The 19,979-nt window shown below is 36.4% G+C and overlaps 2 protein-coding genes across 2 annotated transcripts in view; both read left to right on the top strand.

Annotated features, from left to right (window-relative positions):
- Positions 1-197: 197 nt before the first annotated feature.
- Positions 198-12,074, top strand: smc1b (structural maintenance of chromosomes 1B). Its single transcript, XM_016259701.1, has 19 exons — positions 198-338; positions 466-548; positions 694-901; positions 4,441-4,626; positions 4,777-4,962; positions 5,060-5,206; positions 5,468-5,605; positions 5,722-5,838; positions 6,307-6,413; positions 6,535-6,676; positions 6,848-6,993; positions 7,092-7,245; positions 7,426-7,521; positions 7,606-7,762; positions 9,330-9,484; positions 9,576-9,727; positions 9,843-9,912; positions 9,996-10,106; positions 11,973-12,074. Exons 1-19 carry the CDS (start codon positions 198-200, stop codon positions 12,066-12,068), a joined length of 2,592 nt encoding a protein of 863 aa, XP_016115187.1. The 3' UTR covers positions 12,069-12,074.
- A 5,124-nt stretch (positions 12,075-17,198) lies between these two features.
- The window catches only part of LOC107572542 (USP6 N-terminal-like protein), a 42,634-nt gene continuing 39,853 nt past the window's right edge, over positions 17,199-19,979 (top strand). The window contains exons 1-5 of the mRNA XM_016258964.1: positions 17,199-17,427; positions 17,520-17,607; positions 17,997-18,104; positions 18,189-18,360; positions 19,611-19,736. Coding sequence (XP_016114450.1) covers positions 17,279-17,427; positions 17,520-17,607; positions 17,997-18,104; positions 18,189-18,360; positions 19,611-19,736 — 643 coding nt within the window. The 5' untranslated portion in view covers positions 17,199-17,278. The remainder of the gene's footprint in view (positions 17,428-17,519; positions 17,608-17,996; positions 18,105-18,188; positions 18,361-19,610; positions 19,737-19,979) is intronic.

Below are 19,979 nucleotides of genomic sequence, written 5' to 3'. Positions count from 1 at the left end.
GTTAAAAAAATTTTTTTCTCACTACATGACATTGATTGTATCAACAGAGTAGAAATGTTCAGAGTAGAAAAAAAGGGTTAATAGTAGAAACTGTTTTCATTTGAAATTTTAGAGTCACAATTAGGGCTGATTTTGAATAGGTTGACTATAAAACATTTAGATATTTTATATACATGTTAAACACTGTCTTGATGTAGATGGAGCGGTACAAGGAACTCAAAGAGCTGGCCAGGAAAAAGGGAGCTGTTCTAAACCAAAGTGCAGAGAAGCTGCACTGGGAGGTAAAAGCCGACTGCGAGAAGCTCCAGTTTGACCTGAGGAGGAAAAGTGAGATACAGGTAGGCTTCAGTCTTTCTGCCACATCATGAAGATATATAAAACATAGCCTACACACAAAAATGCCCCAAAAAAAGGGAAAATGACCTTAGGTGTGATTCATTTTAGGATATAAATAATTGTTTGCAGGCAAATATTAAACACTCTCAGACTCGGTTGGAAGATTTCAGCAGAAGGGCAGAGAAGCTGGAGGAATTTGTCAACACTACTAGGTTTGACTACCTCATGTACCCACATGTTTTTTTGTTTTGTTTTAATTGACAGAATATTGCAGTAACTGAATTCTTTTTTCTTTTCTTTTTTAATTAACATGATTCAGTAGAGATGTCAGAGTCACGTTATTAATTTTTTTTAAAGGAAAGCTATTGAGGAGCAGCGGCAGCAGGAGGAGCAGCTGGCAGAGGAGCTGGTGAGGGGCAAGGTGCGAATGGAGGAGGTGAATGAGGAGCTTGCCCAGGTGCTGACCAAGCTGCAGAACGCTCGTCTGGACAGCCAAGAGAACCGACGACAGCAGAGACGCGATGAGGTCCTGGAAAGCCTCAGGAGACTCTATCCTGATACAGTGGTACTGGAATAATTAACTTACACAGACCCCTAATTCAATTAAGCAGATTAGATCTGTTATCTGACATTTATAATGTGACAAAAAGTTTCCATTTCCAGACCTGCCAATCTGTATGAATTTTACGTAGCGTCTACGTATTTTGACCTCAAAGTACGCTGGTACGATTTGTCACTCTAAACCAGGGGTTTTCAAACTGTGGGTCGCAACTTGCGAAGTGAAATAGTTTTTTGAATCGCAATTAAGTCGATTTAAGATTTAAAACATGCGTTGCGTGTTTTGAAGCGCGCGAGTTGTAATAACAATGAGGGCCTCAGAGCAACGTCGTTATTAAAAGGCTCGATCGGTCGCATTGTTAATGAGAAGAAACTCGGTCACTTTAATTCTGCATGAGATTTGCATGAGAGTCTGTTAGAACTGTTTTCATTCAGGAAACGGTGTGTAAAAAGTGGTATGCACAAACGCAGGGTTAATTGTAACACTACAAGATTTAAACATTTCCACATAACAAAATTGACAACATTTTGTATTGTTTCCTTGCCATACCATCTATATAGAGAAAAAATGTGCCAAAGTTCTAAAATTGTTTCATTATATTTCTTTAACCATAGCAAAAGTAAATTTCTGACTGAAGTAAATTTGTCATCTCGGTTTTTAGTGTTTATTTAAAATGAGACACATCTGTTTATTATTTTTACCTATTTCACAAATTTTAATCTCCAAACTGTTTTAGATAGTATTGCTTCGCTTCTTATGCTTTGCTAAAAAAGTGTTGGGTTGTGCTCCGCTCTCCTACACACACGGAAGGAGCATGAATGCATTCTCTGCGCTGAACCCCGTGATGAATTTAACAAAACTCGCAGCGCGGATTACAGTTCACTGGAGTCAGCGTGTTTCGAGTTTTTATGGACATGTTTCATATTTTAACATATGTAAACAAATTAAAACTTAAATATTAGTAGTGAAATTTTACAGTTGTACTATAAAATACAATGGTTATTTTTCTTAAATTCTGAATTTCTGTCATATTAAACTTTTAATTAAGATTAAGGGTACTTTCACACCTGCCTCATTTAGTTCGGTTGAATCGCAATAGAGTTCGTTGCCCCTCTTGGTGCGGTTAGTTTGGGCAGATGTGAATGCAGCAATCGCACTCGGGTGCGCACCAAAAGCGGACCAAACAAGTGTACCGATTAATGCTTAACCGACCCGATTCCAAACGGACTCTGGAGCAGTTCGCCGGTGGTGAGAAAGCAATCCGACCCAACGGACCAAAGAACCAAGCGGTATCATAATTCATAACGGGAAATATGCTAAATAAAAAGCAGTGTCTGATTCTGTGAGTGAGAATATTTGTTATTGCAGTTGAAAAAAACACAGCAGCTCTTCATATTAAAACGTGTAGTTAATTGCTCTTCTCTGTGCATTACAAGAATGCTGTCCGGATGAAGCCTTGATTTTTCTTGCTGGCTGTAACTGCTATACATACAGTATATATATATATGTATACAGTATATGTGTGTGTGTGTGTGTGTGTGTGTATACAGCGGGTAAAATAAGCATTGAACACGTCACCATTTTTCTCAGTAAATATATTTCTAAAGGTGCTGTTGACATGAAATTTTCACCAGATGTCAGTAACAACCCAAGTAATCCATACATACAAAGAAAACAATACAAAAATCAGAAATTAAGTGTAATGTGTAATAAAATGAAATGACCCAGGGGAAAAGTATTGAACTACTGATATTTATTTAATACTTTGTACAAAAGCCTTTGTTGGTAATGACAGCTTCAAGACGCCTCCTTTATGGAGAAACTAGTAAAAATATAAAATAGGGCTGGGACGATATAGCAAAAAAAAAAATTTCAACGATAAAATGTTTCATATCGTTCGGTATCGATAATTATTGACACTTTTAATAATCTTTTTTAAAACAAAAAGCAATAGAATCATTTGTCTTGTCTCCCAAGGCCACAGGAGGGCGCAATGAGCAAAATAATGCAGCACATTTAAATTGTCAACGCAAGGAAGTAACTCTATAAAAACGTGTATAATGTCTAAATTAACTAAATCTAATATAATTTTGTAAATTGCATAAACAATTATGAACAAAACAGCATCATGTATTTATGCATTACTTAATCTAAAGAGCCGAAGCGCCATTCACACAGATTGCATTTAAAAACATATGAGACGCAGTGAAAAGGAATAAACCTTCACAAATTCGTGACGTGTTTTCTAAAAGTTTAAACTGTTTTAACTTTGCATGGCTTTCTATACATCTCTTCTGTGAGACGTGAGTGCAGCAGTCATATTTGTCTGTCTAAAAATGCGCTGAATATGCATTCTGTGTGAATGGCTTGGTTTCGGTTTTAACCTTTATCAAGATCTTCTCCGCATTGAGCTTTAAACGATGCAAAAACCTGGTGATGCCTCTGTCCACGCGCAGTATTCAAAACAAGCAACAGAAAAAGATGAAGAGCTTGACCAATCAGAGCGTTTTTTGTTTTTTCATTTAAATAATTTCTGTGTGTTCTATTTCTCTTTGGCTCTGTTTGTGTGTCCGTGAGTCTGAGCGCTGAGATGAGGAAATGCGTGCATCTGAAAAAGCAATACATGCCAGTTAGTTTTTAATTTACCAATTAATTTATGAGTGTTTCTTAACCTGTTGTCCAACAAAAGATAACATTGTAACATACCCCACAACATCAGAAGATTGTTAGAAATAACTTCCATCCTGATCTGATGTGGCTTCTTATCACAGAATGACGCAGAAATATATTTTATACTATAATAAAAGCTGTCGTTTAGCAATGGATTATTCATTATTAAAATACCCGAGGTGGTTTTAAGAACACAGATAAACTAAAAATTGTCGCAGTGGAGTGTTTATTGTCTTAATGTTATCTTTGAATGTTATCATTCAAAGCGTTTCTATCTTCATTTATTCAGTTACAGCTATAGCTGGATGCTTTTATCCATATTAAGGTTTTCCTAGAGCGTTTCGAGCTCTATTAGTCTGTAATTCATATGTGGATTTTCTGCGTGAAGGCGCCCTCTGGCGTCTAGTATGAATGAAACAGACATTACATTTGTACATTACATTGCACTAAATAATGGCCAATCCATAAAAATAATACTTCTCTCAAAAGAAATTTGTAGACAATTTGTAAAGTAGACATATAATAATCTATGTTTTTATACAGTATACAGAAGTGTACTGGAGTTTTAATTAAAGTTTTAAAAAACCTGTGGCTAAAAAATCAAGGTATTTATTGAACCGTGGGCTAACTGCATTGTTGCCTCCCTACCGTTTACTCTAAAATACTGTATAACAGGAATATCACAAACTGAGTGCAGACCCTGAGTACTAACCTATGCAATATATTTAACATTAAATTTAAACATTAAAACAAAGCTCATCTTGCTGCCCTAAGTCTTTGAACTGTAGTGCACCTCAGCTACTGATATTATAGTTTTTGCATCTTTTGGCATTGGATCAAAAAATATCTGCTGCTGGTTTCTTGACTCTTTTCAGTATGGCCGTCTAGTGGATTTGTGCCAGCCCATCCACAAGAAATACCAGGTCGCTGTCACCAAGGTGTTTGGCAAGAACATGAATGCTATTGTTGTCACTTCTGCGAAAGTGGCTCATGACTGCATCCGATTTCTGAAAGAAGAAAGAGCTGAACCAGAGACATTCCTTCCTATTGACTATATAGATGTAAGTGATCAGTGAAAACCCTTCAAAATGAGTAATTATGCTTTCATTTTTATTTGCATTTTTATTTACATGATTTAGTTTCAAACTATTTCAACAACTTTTTATATGGTTCCATTAGTAAAGAGTGTTCTTTCCCCATATGCGCATCAGGTGCGGCCTCTGAATGAGCGTCTGAGGGAAGTGCAGGGAGCCAAGTTGGTGGTGGATGTGGTTCAGTGCGCTCAAAATGCTCCTCAGCTTAAGAGGGTGATCCAATATGTGTGTGGGAACTCCTTGGTTTGCGAGACTCTGAAAGATGCCCGTCGCATTGCCTTTGACGGCCCTGAGCGCCTTCAGGTGAGTGCATGCCAGCCAACATTTTAGGCCAATCATATTGACTGTTATTGATCCTAAACATCTATGGCATGTTACATGTGTAAAATGTCTTCTTTAGACGGTGGCTCTTGATGGCACCTTGTTTCGCAAGTCTGGGGTGATTTCAGGAGGCTCCTTGGACCTGCGCAGTAAAGCTCGACGCTGGGAGGAGAAGGATATGAACAAACTGAAGGAGGAGAAGGATCAGTTGTCGTCCGAGTTGCGTGTAAGTGTCTTGGATTACTAATAGAAATGTGTGACAGCAGATATGTAGTGAAAAATTAAAAATATTTCTCATTGCATTATGGAACAAAGTAACTGCCAGTCAGCATGTGCTGGATGTTTAATATGCAGCTGTATGGAGCAATATTTTGGACCAATGAGATTGGTTACCTTGGGGCTACCTTGAATAAAAATTCTAGATTTATAACTTTATTTTCGCTTTATTGTGATATAATGTATGCTAATGTTGTTGATTTATTTGCAGGCCCTGATGAAGCTGAAGCGTAAGGAAGTGGATCTAAAACAGATCAGGGCTCAGTCTCAGGGAAACCAGACTCGCCTCAAATACTCCAACTCAGAACTGGACTCCATACGCAAGAAGAGCATCCCAGCTTGTCAGGCTGCAAGTCACACTCTCTTTCTCTCTATACATTTTTTCATGACTTTTAAACTGCTCTGATACTCTTATGTAAGCCGTGTGTGTGTGTGTGTGTGTGTGTGTGTGTGTGTGAACTTCAGGAGATTTCCAAACTCAGAAGTGAGCTCTCCAACCTCGAGGCCCAGATTGAGATACAGACTGAGAGTGTAGAACTAAAGGATAATGAGATGAAGGCCGTCAGAGACAAAATTAATCAGGTCATTTCATTTGAGTGTAACATCATCTCTTGCAGTGTTCTATGGTCATGGGAACCTGGAAATATCAATGAGTTTTATAATTGTTTTCAAGCGCTGGAAAAATCTTTCAGTGAACGACCAGTATAGGCTTTTCAGTGATTCAAGCCAATAATGACAGCAAGGTGGCACAGATGTACACCAAATGGCTATGAAATAATGATGATAATTTAATTTTATTTATTTTATTTATAATTATTTATTTTTGATTTCAATATTTCAATATTTACTTGAAAGGATCATGTGATACTGAAAACTGGAGTAATGCCTGCTGAAAATTTAGTTTTGCCATCACAGGAATACGTTACTTTATAAACATTATAAACTGGGCTCCAAATTCATATTTGGAAGTGCAATCTCTATAAAATTATAGTCAATCTTAAGTGATTATCTTTCCTTCATACATGGTTCTGTTTATTTCTTTCATCTTAGTTGGAGGATGTTGTGTTTGCGGACTTCTGCGCAGAGATTGGTGTGGCCAACATCCGTGAGTATGAGCAGGATTATCTCCGAATGCAGCAGGAGCTCGAGAAGAAGCGGTAAGACCTGCATAAATAGAGCCTGCCCATATTATAGCTGTGGCCATGTGTGCATTTATACAATATAGCATGAAATATAATGCAAACTAATTCTAGCTTATTAAATCTCCTGATTGTCCAGCCTGCAGTTTGAGTCCCAGCATACCCGTCTAAGTATCCAGATAGAGTACGAACAGGCTCAGCTGGAGAAACTTGTCAAACAGATGAAGAAGATAAAAGAGACCATAGGAAAAGAGGAGGACGTTGTTATCAGTTTGAAAGAGGCAAACTCATTTAGTGCACTTCATTTTCAGAGAAACAACAGGAAATTATGGGAATTGTGTTATGTTGTACTGGATATATAAAATGTTTCTGACATGTTTGGGTTTTGCTGTTGTTTTTTTTGTACTTTTAGTATTTGAAGTACTACTGTCTGTTTCCCACATCTCCACCAGGTGGAAGACAGACTTTTGATAGCTGTGGAGGAGACGCAATCAAATCTCATCGAGCTGAACAACCAGCTGTCCGAAAAGACAACTTTAGTTAAAGATGCCAAGACAGAGCTTGACAAGACTCTTAAAGGCCTCCAGGAGAAATCCAAGTGGGCATGATAATGGTTGATCTCCAAAACAATGCTTAGACCATTGTTGATTTTATTTATTTTATCAATCTATTTTTATTGCTTGTGTTTGTCCGAAGGGTGCTGGTGAAGATTCAGAAGGAAACAATCTGCTCTGAGGCGGCTCTGGAACAGCTGAGACTGAGCAAACACAACCTGCTGCTGGTCTGTAAGATAGACGGCCTCCCGTTGACACTGATCTCTGGAGCACTAGATGATATCAGTGACATACAGGTACAAACAGATGGTCAAATCTACTTGAAGCAAGGCAGCACAGATTCAGGGTGTCCGCGGGTCCTTAAAAAGTTTTAAAATGTCTTAAATTTAACTTGTTCAAGTCTGCAGAAACCCTGAGATTATTCCCTATTATTATTTTGTTGTTCTGCTGTTAAGTGTACTCAAACTTTATTGCAGCTGGACTCGGAGTCTCAGAGCATCAGCACTCTGGACATTTATGAACGAGAGGCGCAGATGGTGTTTGATTATTCAACACTGGACAGTGGCCTTAAGGTGAAAACGTGACACTAAAACTGTCACTCACAGCAGTCATTATTTTGTGGGAGTGTTGTTTTGGATTTTATTATGTGTATGTAGGCCATCACTGAAGAGAGTGAAGTGGAAGCTGAGTTGGAGAAACTCAAAGAGGGCGTCTCCTCTTTGGAGTCCATGATCATGATGTCCAGAGCTCCCAACCTGAAAGCTCTAGAGAAGATCAGAGAGGTGAAGGACAGCTTTCGGGAAGTCATGGATGGTAAGGGACAAATATATACACGTTTTTATGTCAGAGTGTGGACTACTACTAAAATTGAAGGCTGAAGTTGGGTCTCTTAGACTGTGATATGTCCTGTGACATACAGTTTGGCTCAACTGTGCTCAGATTCAGATAAAACAGACTGGGAAGTTAATAGGGCTGCACGATAAATCGAAATGAAATTGTAATCGCAATAAGGCAAAAGCTGCGATAGTCATGAGCATCTTGTCAGTGAAGCGCGGTTCTGTGAGTAGTAGTAGGCCAGTCCGAAGGCCAGAGGGTGCTCTTGCGCGGAAACTCCAAATACGCCCGCAGAAGAAATCCAGGAAATCCATACAGTGGTAGCTAAATAAACAGAAGATTAAAGTACTTTCTTTAATTCAACATAACTAATAAGCACAAGACTACAACAATATATGATTTATTTGAGTTCTTATTATAATTATTCTTATAATTTTCATTATAATAAAGTATATAATAATGCAATGCTAATCGACATAGCCTTTATCACTGCTTAGCATACTATGAAATATGTTGCGTGCCTTATTCTGTTTAAGAAGCCACATCATCTCACAGAAGGATTTATTTCAAACACTTGACTGACGTTATGAAGTGAGTTTGGAGTAAAAACATGTTGCTAAATGTGGTATTTTCACGTGCTCTCAGATGGACCCGTAGTTCACTGAGAAGCTACGCAAACAGCTGTCATTATCGCAGAAAGATATCTTTGATTTCATTATTGCGCGATTAAATCGTAATCGTATGATAATGAACTCGATATTGCGTAGCTTGTCAGTGAACTGCAGCTCTGTGTAGTAAACGCTTCTCCATCTGAAAGCATGTGTTGGAGATTTACTACTAATCACAGAACCGGCTTTACTAACAATATGCACATGACTATTGCATTCGATTAATCCTGCAGCCCTAGAAGTTAATGACAAATCAATCTAAAATTTGACCTAAAACTAAATATTTTCTCAGTTGCAGTGTTGTAATTATTTGACCTTTTGTAGGGTAGAACAGACTTGTTTAATTTAATTTTAAAAAAATGTGTTTGTCTTTTACACTTCATTTCCAGCGATATCGTTGACTTGATTGCAAATGTTTGCAAAGATACTATTTAAACTGAACTGAGCTGGATGATGACATCACTGAATTGAATGATGAACGGTCTTTAACTGAAAAATTAGTGTTTACTATTGTCATTTTGCATTATTGACACACTATTTTCCTAATTAATGCTGTTCAGTTGCTTTGACACAATCTGTATTGTTAAAAGCGCTATATAAATAAAGGTGACTTGACTTTTATATTTTGTAGTAAACTAAAGTAGTAGTTTACTACTTCAAAATATAAATAGTAATTGCATTCCACCCCCATTTAGCAAGTGTTTTATAATAATAATATATTTGGGGAGTGGGAAGATTTTGGTTCAGTGTTAACAATTTTTAACTATAATAACCATGATTTCAGCTTAAGTTTGTTGTTGTAACTTCCATCGACATAAAACCATGATCAAGTTTGTGTGCTTTTACCCCTTAATAACCATAAACCATCTATAAATCAGCATTTGAGACCAGCACACACACCACTAAGAAATGCAGTCAGGAGTTTGAGCAAGTGAAGTCCAAACGCTTCCATCTCTTCAGCCAGTGCTTTGAACACATGTCTGTTGTCATCGACCAGATCTACAAGAAACTCTGCAGGAACACCAGCGCTCAGGTTCATACTTGACTCTTACTCATTCATTCAGTAGCTTGTTCATTCATTTTATTGTTGTATCACACTTTGTTTGTATGCACCTGTCGTTTAGGCTATTCTAAGTGCTGAGAATCCAAATGAGCCCTACCTGGATGGCATCAACTATAACTGTGTGGCTCCTGGGAAACGTTTCATGGCCATGGACAACCTGTCAGGAGGAGAGAAGGCCATCGCCGCTCTCGCTTTGGTCTTTGCCATTCACAGGTGAACAACCACTTAAACCCATTGACAGATTTCTTGTAAAGTAATATCTGACTATAAATTGATATGTATTTGCTGTTGGAGAAAACTGTAAAGATCATCTTCGTTTCATTTTTAGCTTTCGTCCTGCCCCGTTTTTTGTGCTGGATGAGGTGGATGCCGCCCTGGACAACACAAATATTGGCAAGGTAAGACGAGCCTCAATATTTAAAAAAGTGCTGTTCTGATATTCTCTATCTGCCATGATGGAGAGACATCGTTTTCCATGCAGGTTACAGGATTTTTCCGGATGATGTCCAGAGAGAGCTGCCAGATCATTGTGATCTCCCTGAAGGAGGAGTTCTACTCGCGGGCTGACGCTCTTCTTGGAGTCTATTCAATGGTATACACATCCACACATTCTTGCTCTGTATCACCTCAATCTCATCATTCAAACTCAATTTAGAAACCCCATAAAATCAAAGTTTTGAGACTAGGTGGTCTATGTCTGTTACCTTTGAGATCATTTATATAGTAGTGGACTCATAAAACAAAATTCAGATATAAAAATGTACCGTGTTTTGACACATTAACAGTGTCAGTCAAATCTTACTGTTGTCAGTATTTACAATATTTTTGACCCTGGACCACAAAAGTCTTAAGTCGCTTGGGTATATTTATAGCAAAAGCCAAAAATACATTGTATGGGTCAAAATTATAATTTTTTCTTTTATGGCAAAAATCATTAGGATATTAAGTAAAGATCTTGTTCCATGAAGACATTTTGTAAATTTCCTACCATTAATGTATATAAAAATTAAATTTTTGATTAGTAATATGCATTGCTAAGAACTTCATTTGGACAACTTTAAAGGCGATTTTCTCAATATTTAGATTTTTTTTTTTGCACCCTTTAGATTCCAGATGATCAAATAGTTGCATCTCGGCCAAAAAATGTCCTATCCTAATAAACCATGCATCAATGGGAAGCTTATTTATTCAGCTTTCATGTGATGTATAAATCTCAATTCTGAAAAATGTACCCTTATGACAGGCTTTGTGGTCCAGGGTCACATTTGTCAAAGATTTGGACACACCTGCTCATTCTACACAGTTTTCCATATTTTGTAATAATAGAGAACTATTAAACTATATAATTACCATTCAGTTTGTGCTAGTTTATGACCAAAATGACAAACAACAGCAACAACACAAATCAAAATACACATTGCAATTCAAATGTTTGGTTTGGTAAGATTTTTTTTTAAAATGTTTTTGAGGGAAGTCTTTTATGCTCAAAAGTCTACATTTATTTGATCAAAAAGTACAGTAAAAAACATAATATTGTGAAATTACAATTTAATATGCAGGTTTTCTATTTTGATGTATTTTAAAATAGAATTTCTTCCTGTGGCAAAGCTGAATTTTCAGCAGTCATTGAAAAGTTGCAAGTTCAAAGGAACATCATTTTTTTAAAAATAGAAATCTTTTGTAATATTATAAATGTCTTTATTTTAATGTTTTATCAATTTGATGTGCCCTTGCTAAATACAAATTTTAATTCCTCAAAACGTACTTCCCTCCAAACTTTTGAAAGGTATTGTATGAACTCCTTCAAAACTAAAAAAAAAAATCTTAGTTTATGACCAAAATGACAAACAACAGCAACAACACAAATCAAAATACACATTGCAATTCAAATGTTTGGTTTGGTAAGATTTTTTTTTTAAATGTTTTTGAGGGAAGTCTTTTATGCTCAAAAGTCTACATTTATTTGATCAAAAAGTACAGTAAAAAACATAATATTGTGAAATTACAATTTAATATGCAGGTTTTCTATTTTGATGTATTTTAAAATAGAATTTCTTCCTGTGGCAAAGCTGAATTTTCAGCAGTCATTGAAAAGTTGCAAGTTCAAAGGAACATCATTTTTTTAAAAATAGAAATCTTTTGTAATATTATAAATGTCTTTATTTTAATGTTTTATCAATTTGATGTGCCCTTGCTAAATACAAATTTTAATTCCTCAAAACGTACTTCCCTCCAAACTTTTGAAAGGTATTGTATGAACTCCTTCAAAACTAAAAAAAAAAATCCAACAAAATATTAACATATTGGAAATAATATTTTATTATAATATTTACAAAATCTGTTTAGCAAGTTTATTTAAAAGTCTAAAGGGGTCGTTTTTGAATCATTTTATTTAGATCTTAATTGTCTCATTTGTCATGCTTTTTTTTTTTTTTTTTTTTGCTGCTTGTGGTCACAGTTTGATGAGTGCATGTTTAGCCGCCTGCTCACCCTGGACCTCACACCATACCCACTCAATGAGGAGAACGCCACAGACAGAGAGAAGGACAAATAATGGGTGGACGGCTGATAATGAAGGATAAAATATTCGTTGTTAAAGTTAAAATCATTTAAAATATCTAAAAGATTGAATGTTGAACTGTTAAATTTAATTACCTAAAGATCTCATCATTTAACAGGTTTGAGCTGTTTTTACATTTTGTATTGACATTTGAATGTTTAAGAGGTTGTTCTGTAATGCAGCTTGAAAAGTGTTTTATGTTAAAGCAGTTTTATGTGTTATTGTTAAATGCCAGTTTACATTTGTTCAATGTGGAAAGTGATTTTAATACAGTTTTACTGTTTGCATTTGTGAAGGTTTCTGTCATTCTTTATTAGTAGCTGTACGCATAGGTGTCTCTCTGTCACTAGGGTGGGGTTTCAGCAAAACATCAGCCTCTGTTATTCTATTCTCTCTTTCTTTGTCCCTGCTTCTCTTCTTGTCTCCTGAAATATAAAGCTTTGCTTTCCTTAGCAACTCCAATGGCACCGTGGTCATGGTCCTTCTCAGGAACAATCCTACCAGTCTGGATGCATTGCGTTTCTTCCTCTGGGTTAGTTTTTTTTCTTGTTTGCTTATTTGTAACGTGTTTTGTTTCTTTTAGTTGAAGTGTTTCAAATATACTGTAACTGAATGTTGTTCGATGAACTAAACGCATTCACATTGTTTAGAAAGGGTGACGAGCATAAATTCAGTCATGTATGTACCGCAGTTTAAATGGTATATTAAGTTTGTAATCTCTAATTTTAAAACTAGAGTAAAATTTGCACAAGTATTTCTTTCAAACCAACTATTCTCATATTCACAGATGTCAACTATCACAGTTTGTCACAACATTCCTGTCCAGCTCTGAGGGGAATATTCAAAGTTCACAGCTACTTAACATACACACTGTGATCTATTTTTATTTTGTTTACTCTACACAATGCAATTGTGAAAACTTGTTTTTGAGGCAGCTATGGAAACAAACACCAACATTGTCGCTGATAATCATGCAAAAACTTTAACTTTTTCAAATGTAAGAGCATGAGTTTTATTTGCAGGTGAAGAAGCTGAAGGACTTAGAGAGGGAAAAGGATCTTCTGTGGATGGGATTGCAGGCTTTAGAGCAGGTGCGAGAGAAGTTATGTTCCAACCTAGATAATTACATGGAAGTGCAAGACAAATTCAACAAAGGAGAGATGAAAAAAGTGAGTTTTGTGTATCAACTTGTTTTTTTATAACTACTTTGTGTTTAAATGTATTTTCTATGCATCAGGTGTTTCGAGACACTCCCACCCTACTGTTGGCTCAGATTCACAGAGTGAACAGGACCTTGAGGAATCTATTGTGTGACTCCAGGAATCCCACTGTTCCTGCAACAGAAGGTTATTCCTTTAACAATACTGCACCAAATTCCTGTAAAAACATTTAGGTCACTCTTCATCATCACTTTTAAGTGGCAAAACCATTGAATTTTTTGTATTGAAAGCGGTTTACCTTTTTGTCAGGTACTCCTGCCTGTTTTCCTGTATTTTGTGCTTGCAGAATGTATTCTGCACTGAGTGGATTGAAATAATAATTTTATGTGCAATAAAGGAAACTTTCCAAAACGAATGGTATACAACTAGCACACTGCTTTGAATTTTTTATTCAAGAATTCAATGCACTTGACTTGACCTTACATTTCCAGAGGAATGAATTAACTGAATAAATCAACCACTAGTTTTTGGTACTATTGGATTAAAAATGCTTAACACTTATATTTATTTTTGCAATAATAACTATACATGCAAAGAAATTAGATCATGTGAGAACATTAGCATGTGTGTTTATATATATATATATATATATATATATATACAGTGTATATATATATATATATGATTATTTCTTCACATACACTAGCTGTCAGAAGTTTGGAGTAATTAAGATGATTTTAGGTTAATTGTAAAATAAAAGGAATTAATATAATTCAGAAGGATGTACTGAATCATCAAAAATGATAGCAAAGATTAAATTTAGTAAAAAAAAAAAATAAATTCAAATAAATGTTGTTCTTAAGAAATTCTTATTCATTAAACAATTCTGAAAAAATATATCATGGTTTCCACAAAATATTAAGCAGTAAAAAACAGATTTCAGCATTGACAGCAATAAGAACCATTATGGTCACTGGGAGTGTTCCTGTTTGTAATGGTGTGTGGTCACTTCCCAGAAACCAATGACTTGCAGATAATTTAATACAACATCTGGACTGAGCCTGGCTTGTCAGATGGTAAATTGGCAGTCATCACAACCAAGAAGACCAGTTGTAATTCTGAATCAAACAAAATGGATTAAAGAGAAAAGGGGGAGAAAAGTGGCTTGAATTTTTCAGGCTCAGCAAGTACAAGAACAACCTACTCCACCAGAACATGAGAAGCGCTGATAGTAAATCAGTCAAATCTACAGCTCTGTGCATCAAGAACTCTACAGCATTTCCACCTAAATATGGGTTTCCATTAATAAGGACTCTAGGGGAAATCAGAATGTCATGAATTACCATAAGCAAAAATCCACACCATCACACATGATATCCAAAAACAATTTAAGTTGGATTAAGGCTGTGAACTGATTTTTTAAACGGATAAAACCAAGTGGACAGTTGCTACCATCAGCCAGAAAAGAAACCAGAGTTCACACAGCTCTCAGGTGTACATCCTTTATGAAAATACACCCTAACATCCAGCAGCAGCACAGCAGAGTACCTTCAGTCTGTTAGTGATGACGGGCTGGAAAGAAAGAAGAAGCGGACCAATGGTGTAAAGGAGGCATCCTCTTTGTTTTTCTTTGACCAGAAAAGCAGTCAAGGTCAAGGTCAGGCTCAGCAAGTGCAGGAGCAGGCTGATGTGCTGTTATACTGGAGAGAAATCACATATCCTTGTTGAGAATAAGCCTAGCCTTAATCAAAAATGGCCCTAACTGAAGAAACATTTGGTATTTTCCACTTTAGAGCAAAGTCTTCTTCAGGACATTAACTGCTTTAGCAGACGGAGGTCTTCAAGAGCCTCATTCCAGTCAACCTGTAAATCATCAGAACGTTTTGAGCCGGAATAAAGTCTGCCAATTGCTCGGGAGGGAGGATTCGGTGCTGTCTATGAAGGGAAACGCTTGGAGAACGGCCTTGAGGTATCGTGATTTTATCTTGAATATTTAGCTAGCAAATTCTTTTATCTCACTCCGTCCATTTCAAGTCCTCTTGGTGTATGTTTTGTCCACTATCTAGTGCACTTGACATGTCTAAAATGAAATTGTAACCATTTTTTTGTTATTGAACAGGTGGCAAAAGAAGACGAGGAACATGGTCTGCATCAACATTGTAAGTAGACTACTTTTTTCACAGATTTAAATTGTAAACAGTTTATCCAAGACTGGACTGGATCCATATTTAGTATAACTCTTCCATCTAATAACAATCCTAAAAAGTATCTTTCTTCTAGCCTGGTGATCCTGCACCTCTTCCATTAGAGGTCGGCCTGTTACTCCTGGTTAATAAGGATCCTAAAGTTCCTCAGGTCATTGAGCTGCTGGACTGGCAGGACCAGCCTGACCAATACATCATGGTCCTGGAATGTCCCCCACCTTGTGAGGATTTGTTTGATTATGTTGAGCGTTGTACTGGTACCCTCAATGAGGATGTAGCGCGGCTGGTCATGTGGCAGGCAACGTACTCCGCATACATGTGCTGTGGAGTGTTTCACCGCGACATCAAGCTGGACAACCTCTTGATCTATCCCAAAACCCTTGAAGTCAAGCTGATCGACTTCGGATGTGGGGATCTGATGAGGGTCTGATACTTGCTAGGACATCTTCTGGAGTAAGTATTATTAATCAAATGTGTAGTTTAGGATTCTAGTGATGAATTAAACCATATCCGACTATTTTGAAGCTCACTTATCAAAAAAAAAAGGTCTTTCCTTCAGGCACAGCAGAGTATTTTCTCCTGAGTATGACTAGGAGGTGCAGGTACGACGGGAACCCTGCTACCGTATGGTCACTGGGAGTGCTCCTGTTTGTAAAGGTGTGTGGACACGATCCCAAAAACAAGGACCTGCTGGAGATAGGTTGGGGCGAATGGATTGAGCCTGGCAAGATGGCATTCATCACAACAAAAAAGACCAACTGTCTATTCGATTCTAAATTATACAAAACAGAACTAAGTGAAAAGGCGGGAAAAGTAACATCTGAGCCAAGTGTAGGAATTTTCCTGGATTTTCTGAACTTCAGCTTAGAACAGTCAAAGTTGAAGGATGAAATATTTCTCCAGTCATGGTTTAAGCCACAGAATTTGCCTCATCGTCATTCAGCTGATAAGACAATGGCCATCCCTCCATGGTAGTGTCTTCTGGAGCTGGAAAGCCTTGGTAGCACCTGGATAGTCCCCAAATGCCTTGCCACCTGTCATCATGGTCCCAGAATTTCCAGCATAGTTTATTTATATACAGTATCATTACTGCATACAGAATTTTATTTAGATATCATTACAGCATAGTAGTTATTGTGCAATGCCTTGGTAGCATCTGGTGCCTTGGTTTGAGGCGGTATCATAACAGCATATTTTAACAATCTAGTTAATTTGACAAATAACATCACTCAGAAATGTGGCACACTTTATGTATTTATACATGTATTTATTTTATGTATAAACCTACTGTGCCATATTTCCAAGTCATTATGTTTATCATAACAGCATAGCTTGTTATACTGTTCGAAATGTAACATAATGTTGAATAAAATGGAAAAGTTTTGAGTGAGAGGTTGTCACAGTTCATATAATGCTCCTGATTTATCAGATGAAATATGTTGCTTATGTCATTAAGCATTTTTATTGTTCATTTATATAAATGTAATATAATTTAAATCATTGAGGAAATTTGATTTATTTTTTGTCTTTAGTGGGCCTCAGCCACCCAGTGGAATGTAATAGACTCAAAAACAAAATAGTAAATATTTCTGTGGGTTCAGCAGAGGAAAGTCGTCGAGTCAGATTTCATTCATACATTTTATTGTATGTTATTTTAATAAGATATTTTTCAGTGTCAAATTTATTATAATTTATTTTAAAGCTTTTCGGTAAGTGTCGAGACTTTTATTTTGAAGAGTAGTTTCATTGTGTTGGTCTTGGCGCTGAGTTCAAGCGTCGGTTACAGTGTACAGTGCGCAGATGAAAGGACGCGCGTCCAGAATGGAATCAAACTGATTGTATGAGAATCATGTTGAGGAGAGCGAGCAGCGCGAGCAGCGGGAAGAGCAGCGCGTCGCGGCGGAGCAGCTCGGTAAGCTTTGATGAATTCGGCTTTGCTCTCAGTAAGAAAAAAGACAAGAAGCTCCAACACAGATGTCACGACTACAGGTAGCTGTTATTTATACTAATATACTAGTTCAGAGTTCACATGAATGAACACTGCTGTTTTGGCATGTAACACTTTAACTATGTTTCCTCAGTTATCCTCAGCCTAATCCAGTTAAAGTGAAGGAACTGTGTGAATTTCTCAGTTACTGGAATGGATCCAGTTTTATCTGCAGAAATCAGGTGTGCATGTTTCTCTATATAACTATGGGTTGAGCACCATTCAGAACCATTGAGAATCCATTTAAATTCACAGAAGTGTATATATTTAAATTGAAGTGTAATCTTTAATCTCTTGTCTTTAGAGAAATACATGTACTATAAAATATTTTTTCACATCAGAATTAATGACATGTTTTAAAGCAAAACTTGTGTTGGACAAATTATATTCTTTGTTGAATTTATTAAAATAGCTTCCTGTCAGAACTTGTCCAAACCCACTTTCAACTCATTAATTAAAAATCTGAGACACATTTTAAATAATGCATTTTGCCCAGCACTGCATTTAAAATGGTTTGCATAATTTTTTTTGTATTAGTAATTTTTATCACTTTCCTTTTTCCTCATTTCAGATCGAGAGGTTTATTCGTATTGGTATTCCTCCAGCAATACGTGGACGAGTTTGGAAATGCCTCCTAAATATCGACAGTCTCAGAGCTGCCAGCTCTTTTGGTTATGAGGTGCAACCCCATCAATATATGTATTTTTATTACTATGCAAACTAGTTTTCCTTTGTAGTAACCCATTTTGATTGTTTACTTCAGGCATGTCAGGCTGAGATCCGTAAACCTCTGGTTGATCTTGGAGTCAGTGAGTACAGTATCATCCCTACTATAGACTCTCTAGTGGACACCGAGAATGAGATCAGCAGCGGACAGGCATCAGATTTCCTCAGCGCTGACCTGACGCTCTTCAAACAGATCGCCCTCGACCTGCGTGAGTTGTGCCTTTGTATGACCACTGAAATTGCATGATATCTTCCGTACATTCATTTGGACTATTTTATTTACATTAACGTGAATATTTTATTATTTGAATTAATTAAACAAATGCAATAAGCTTGGAATAATACAAGATTGAAATGATTAGTATTTAATAATGTTTAATAATGAGTCTCTTATGTTTACTAAGGCTGCATTTATTTGGTAAAAATACAGTTAAAACAGTAATATTGTGAATTATTATTAACATTTAAAATAACTGTATTCTATTTTAATGAGTGTCATTTATTCCTCTGATGGCAAAGCTGAATTTTCAGCAGCCATTATCCTGCTATCATTGTCACCTATAATCATTATAAAATGCTCATTTAGTGTTATCAAATTTTGGTACTCTGTTATTAGTAATGGCTCTTGTTATTATCAATATAAAAAGCAGTTTTTGCTTATTACCATTATTTTTTTAGGGTTTTTATTGAAGAGAAGGTAAAAATTAACTATATATAATTCCATATACAGTATATAGATGCATCTCAAATTAGAATGTCGTGGAAACGTTCATTTATTTCAGTAATTCAACTCAAATTGTGAAACTCGTGTATTAAATAAATTCAATGCACACAGACTGAAGTAGTTTAAGTCTTGGTTCTTTGCAGTGCCTCAAACTGATCACCTCCATGCCACGGTGAATTGAGGCAGTAATTAAAGCAAATGGAGCCCCTACCAAGTATTGAGTAATATATAAATATAATGCTGTACATTTTGTCAAGTAATTTATAAAATGTTAATAATTAAAATGCATGTGTATATTAAGTTAATTTTTTTTCTTTCTGCTAAAATCTGTGGGTGACTGTCTGATTTAGAAAAGAATGGGACTTTCAGGTGAAAGCAGTAATTTGGCTCAGATGGCAGTTTTTTTTTAACTTGGCCAATATTCTGAAAACCACATGGGGGCGCTGCATAAACACTTTCCCTCTATTCTTACACATGAACTGTACATTAATGCATTTGGCCCAAAATTTACGCCAAAGTGCACCAAGGCACTGGGAATCGAATCTATATCTTTGGTGTTGCTGGACCCATCTTTTGAGCTACAAAAGCCTGAAATACTTCCTATTTAATAACTGCTGCACGTTATTACCAATCTTTTTTTAACTTTTTTTTTTATGTGATCTTTCTAGAACTTTTTGTATATATGTTTGAGATGTTTTGGTAGTTCAGCTGATAGTTCCATATTTGTCTATATAGGAAGGTCATTTCCGACCCATTGCACTCTGATGGGGGACCGTCCGGAGGCTATTGAGGGCCAGGCCAAACTTTTCCGAGTTCTTACCGCATTTGCCCGATATAATCCCCAGATTGGATACGTACAAGGTAATGAACTGCCTGTACTTCCACAAATGAGGTCACTGGCATTACTGAAATCTTCGTGAACTTTGCACCTGTGCTTTTACTGGTTCTGTCACACATTTTTAACGTCAGTATATACTGAGGTTCGGTCTCAAGAGGGCAGTCAAGTGCTGTCTTGTTGCTATTGCATGTCATAGTCATAATTTTGTTTGAATTTTTTTCTGTGGAGCTAATTTAGTTAGTTTGCCCTTGACATTCAGGTCATAA

This window comes from Sinocyclocheilus grahami, unplaced genomic scaffold (assembly GCF_001515645.1).
Source record: "Sinocyclocheilus grahami isolate Dianchi unplaced genomic scaffold, SAMN03320097.WGS_v1.1 scaffold30.1, whole genome shotgun sequence".
Lineage (NCBI taxonomy): Eukaryota > Metazoa > Chordata > Actinopteri > Cypriniformes > Cyprinidae > Sinocyclocheilus > Sinocyclocheilus grahami.
Note: the sequence above shows the minus strand (reverse complement) of the source record. Positions and strands in the feature narration are given on the sequence as shown.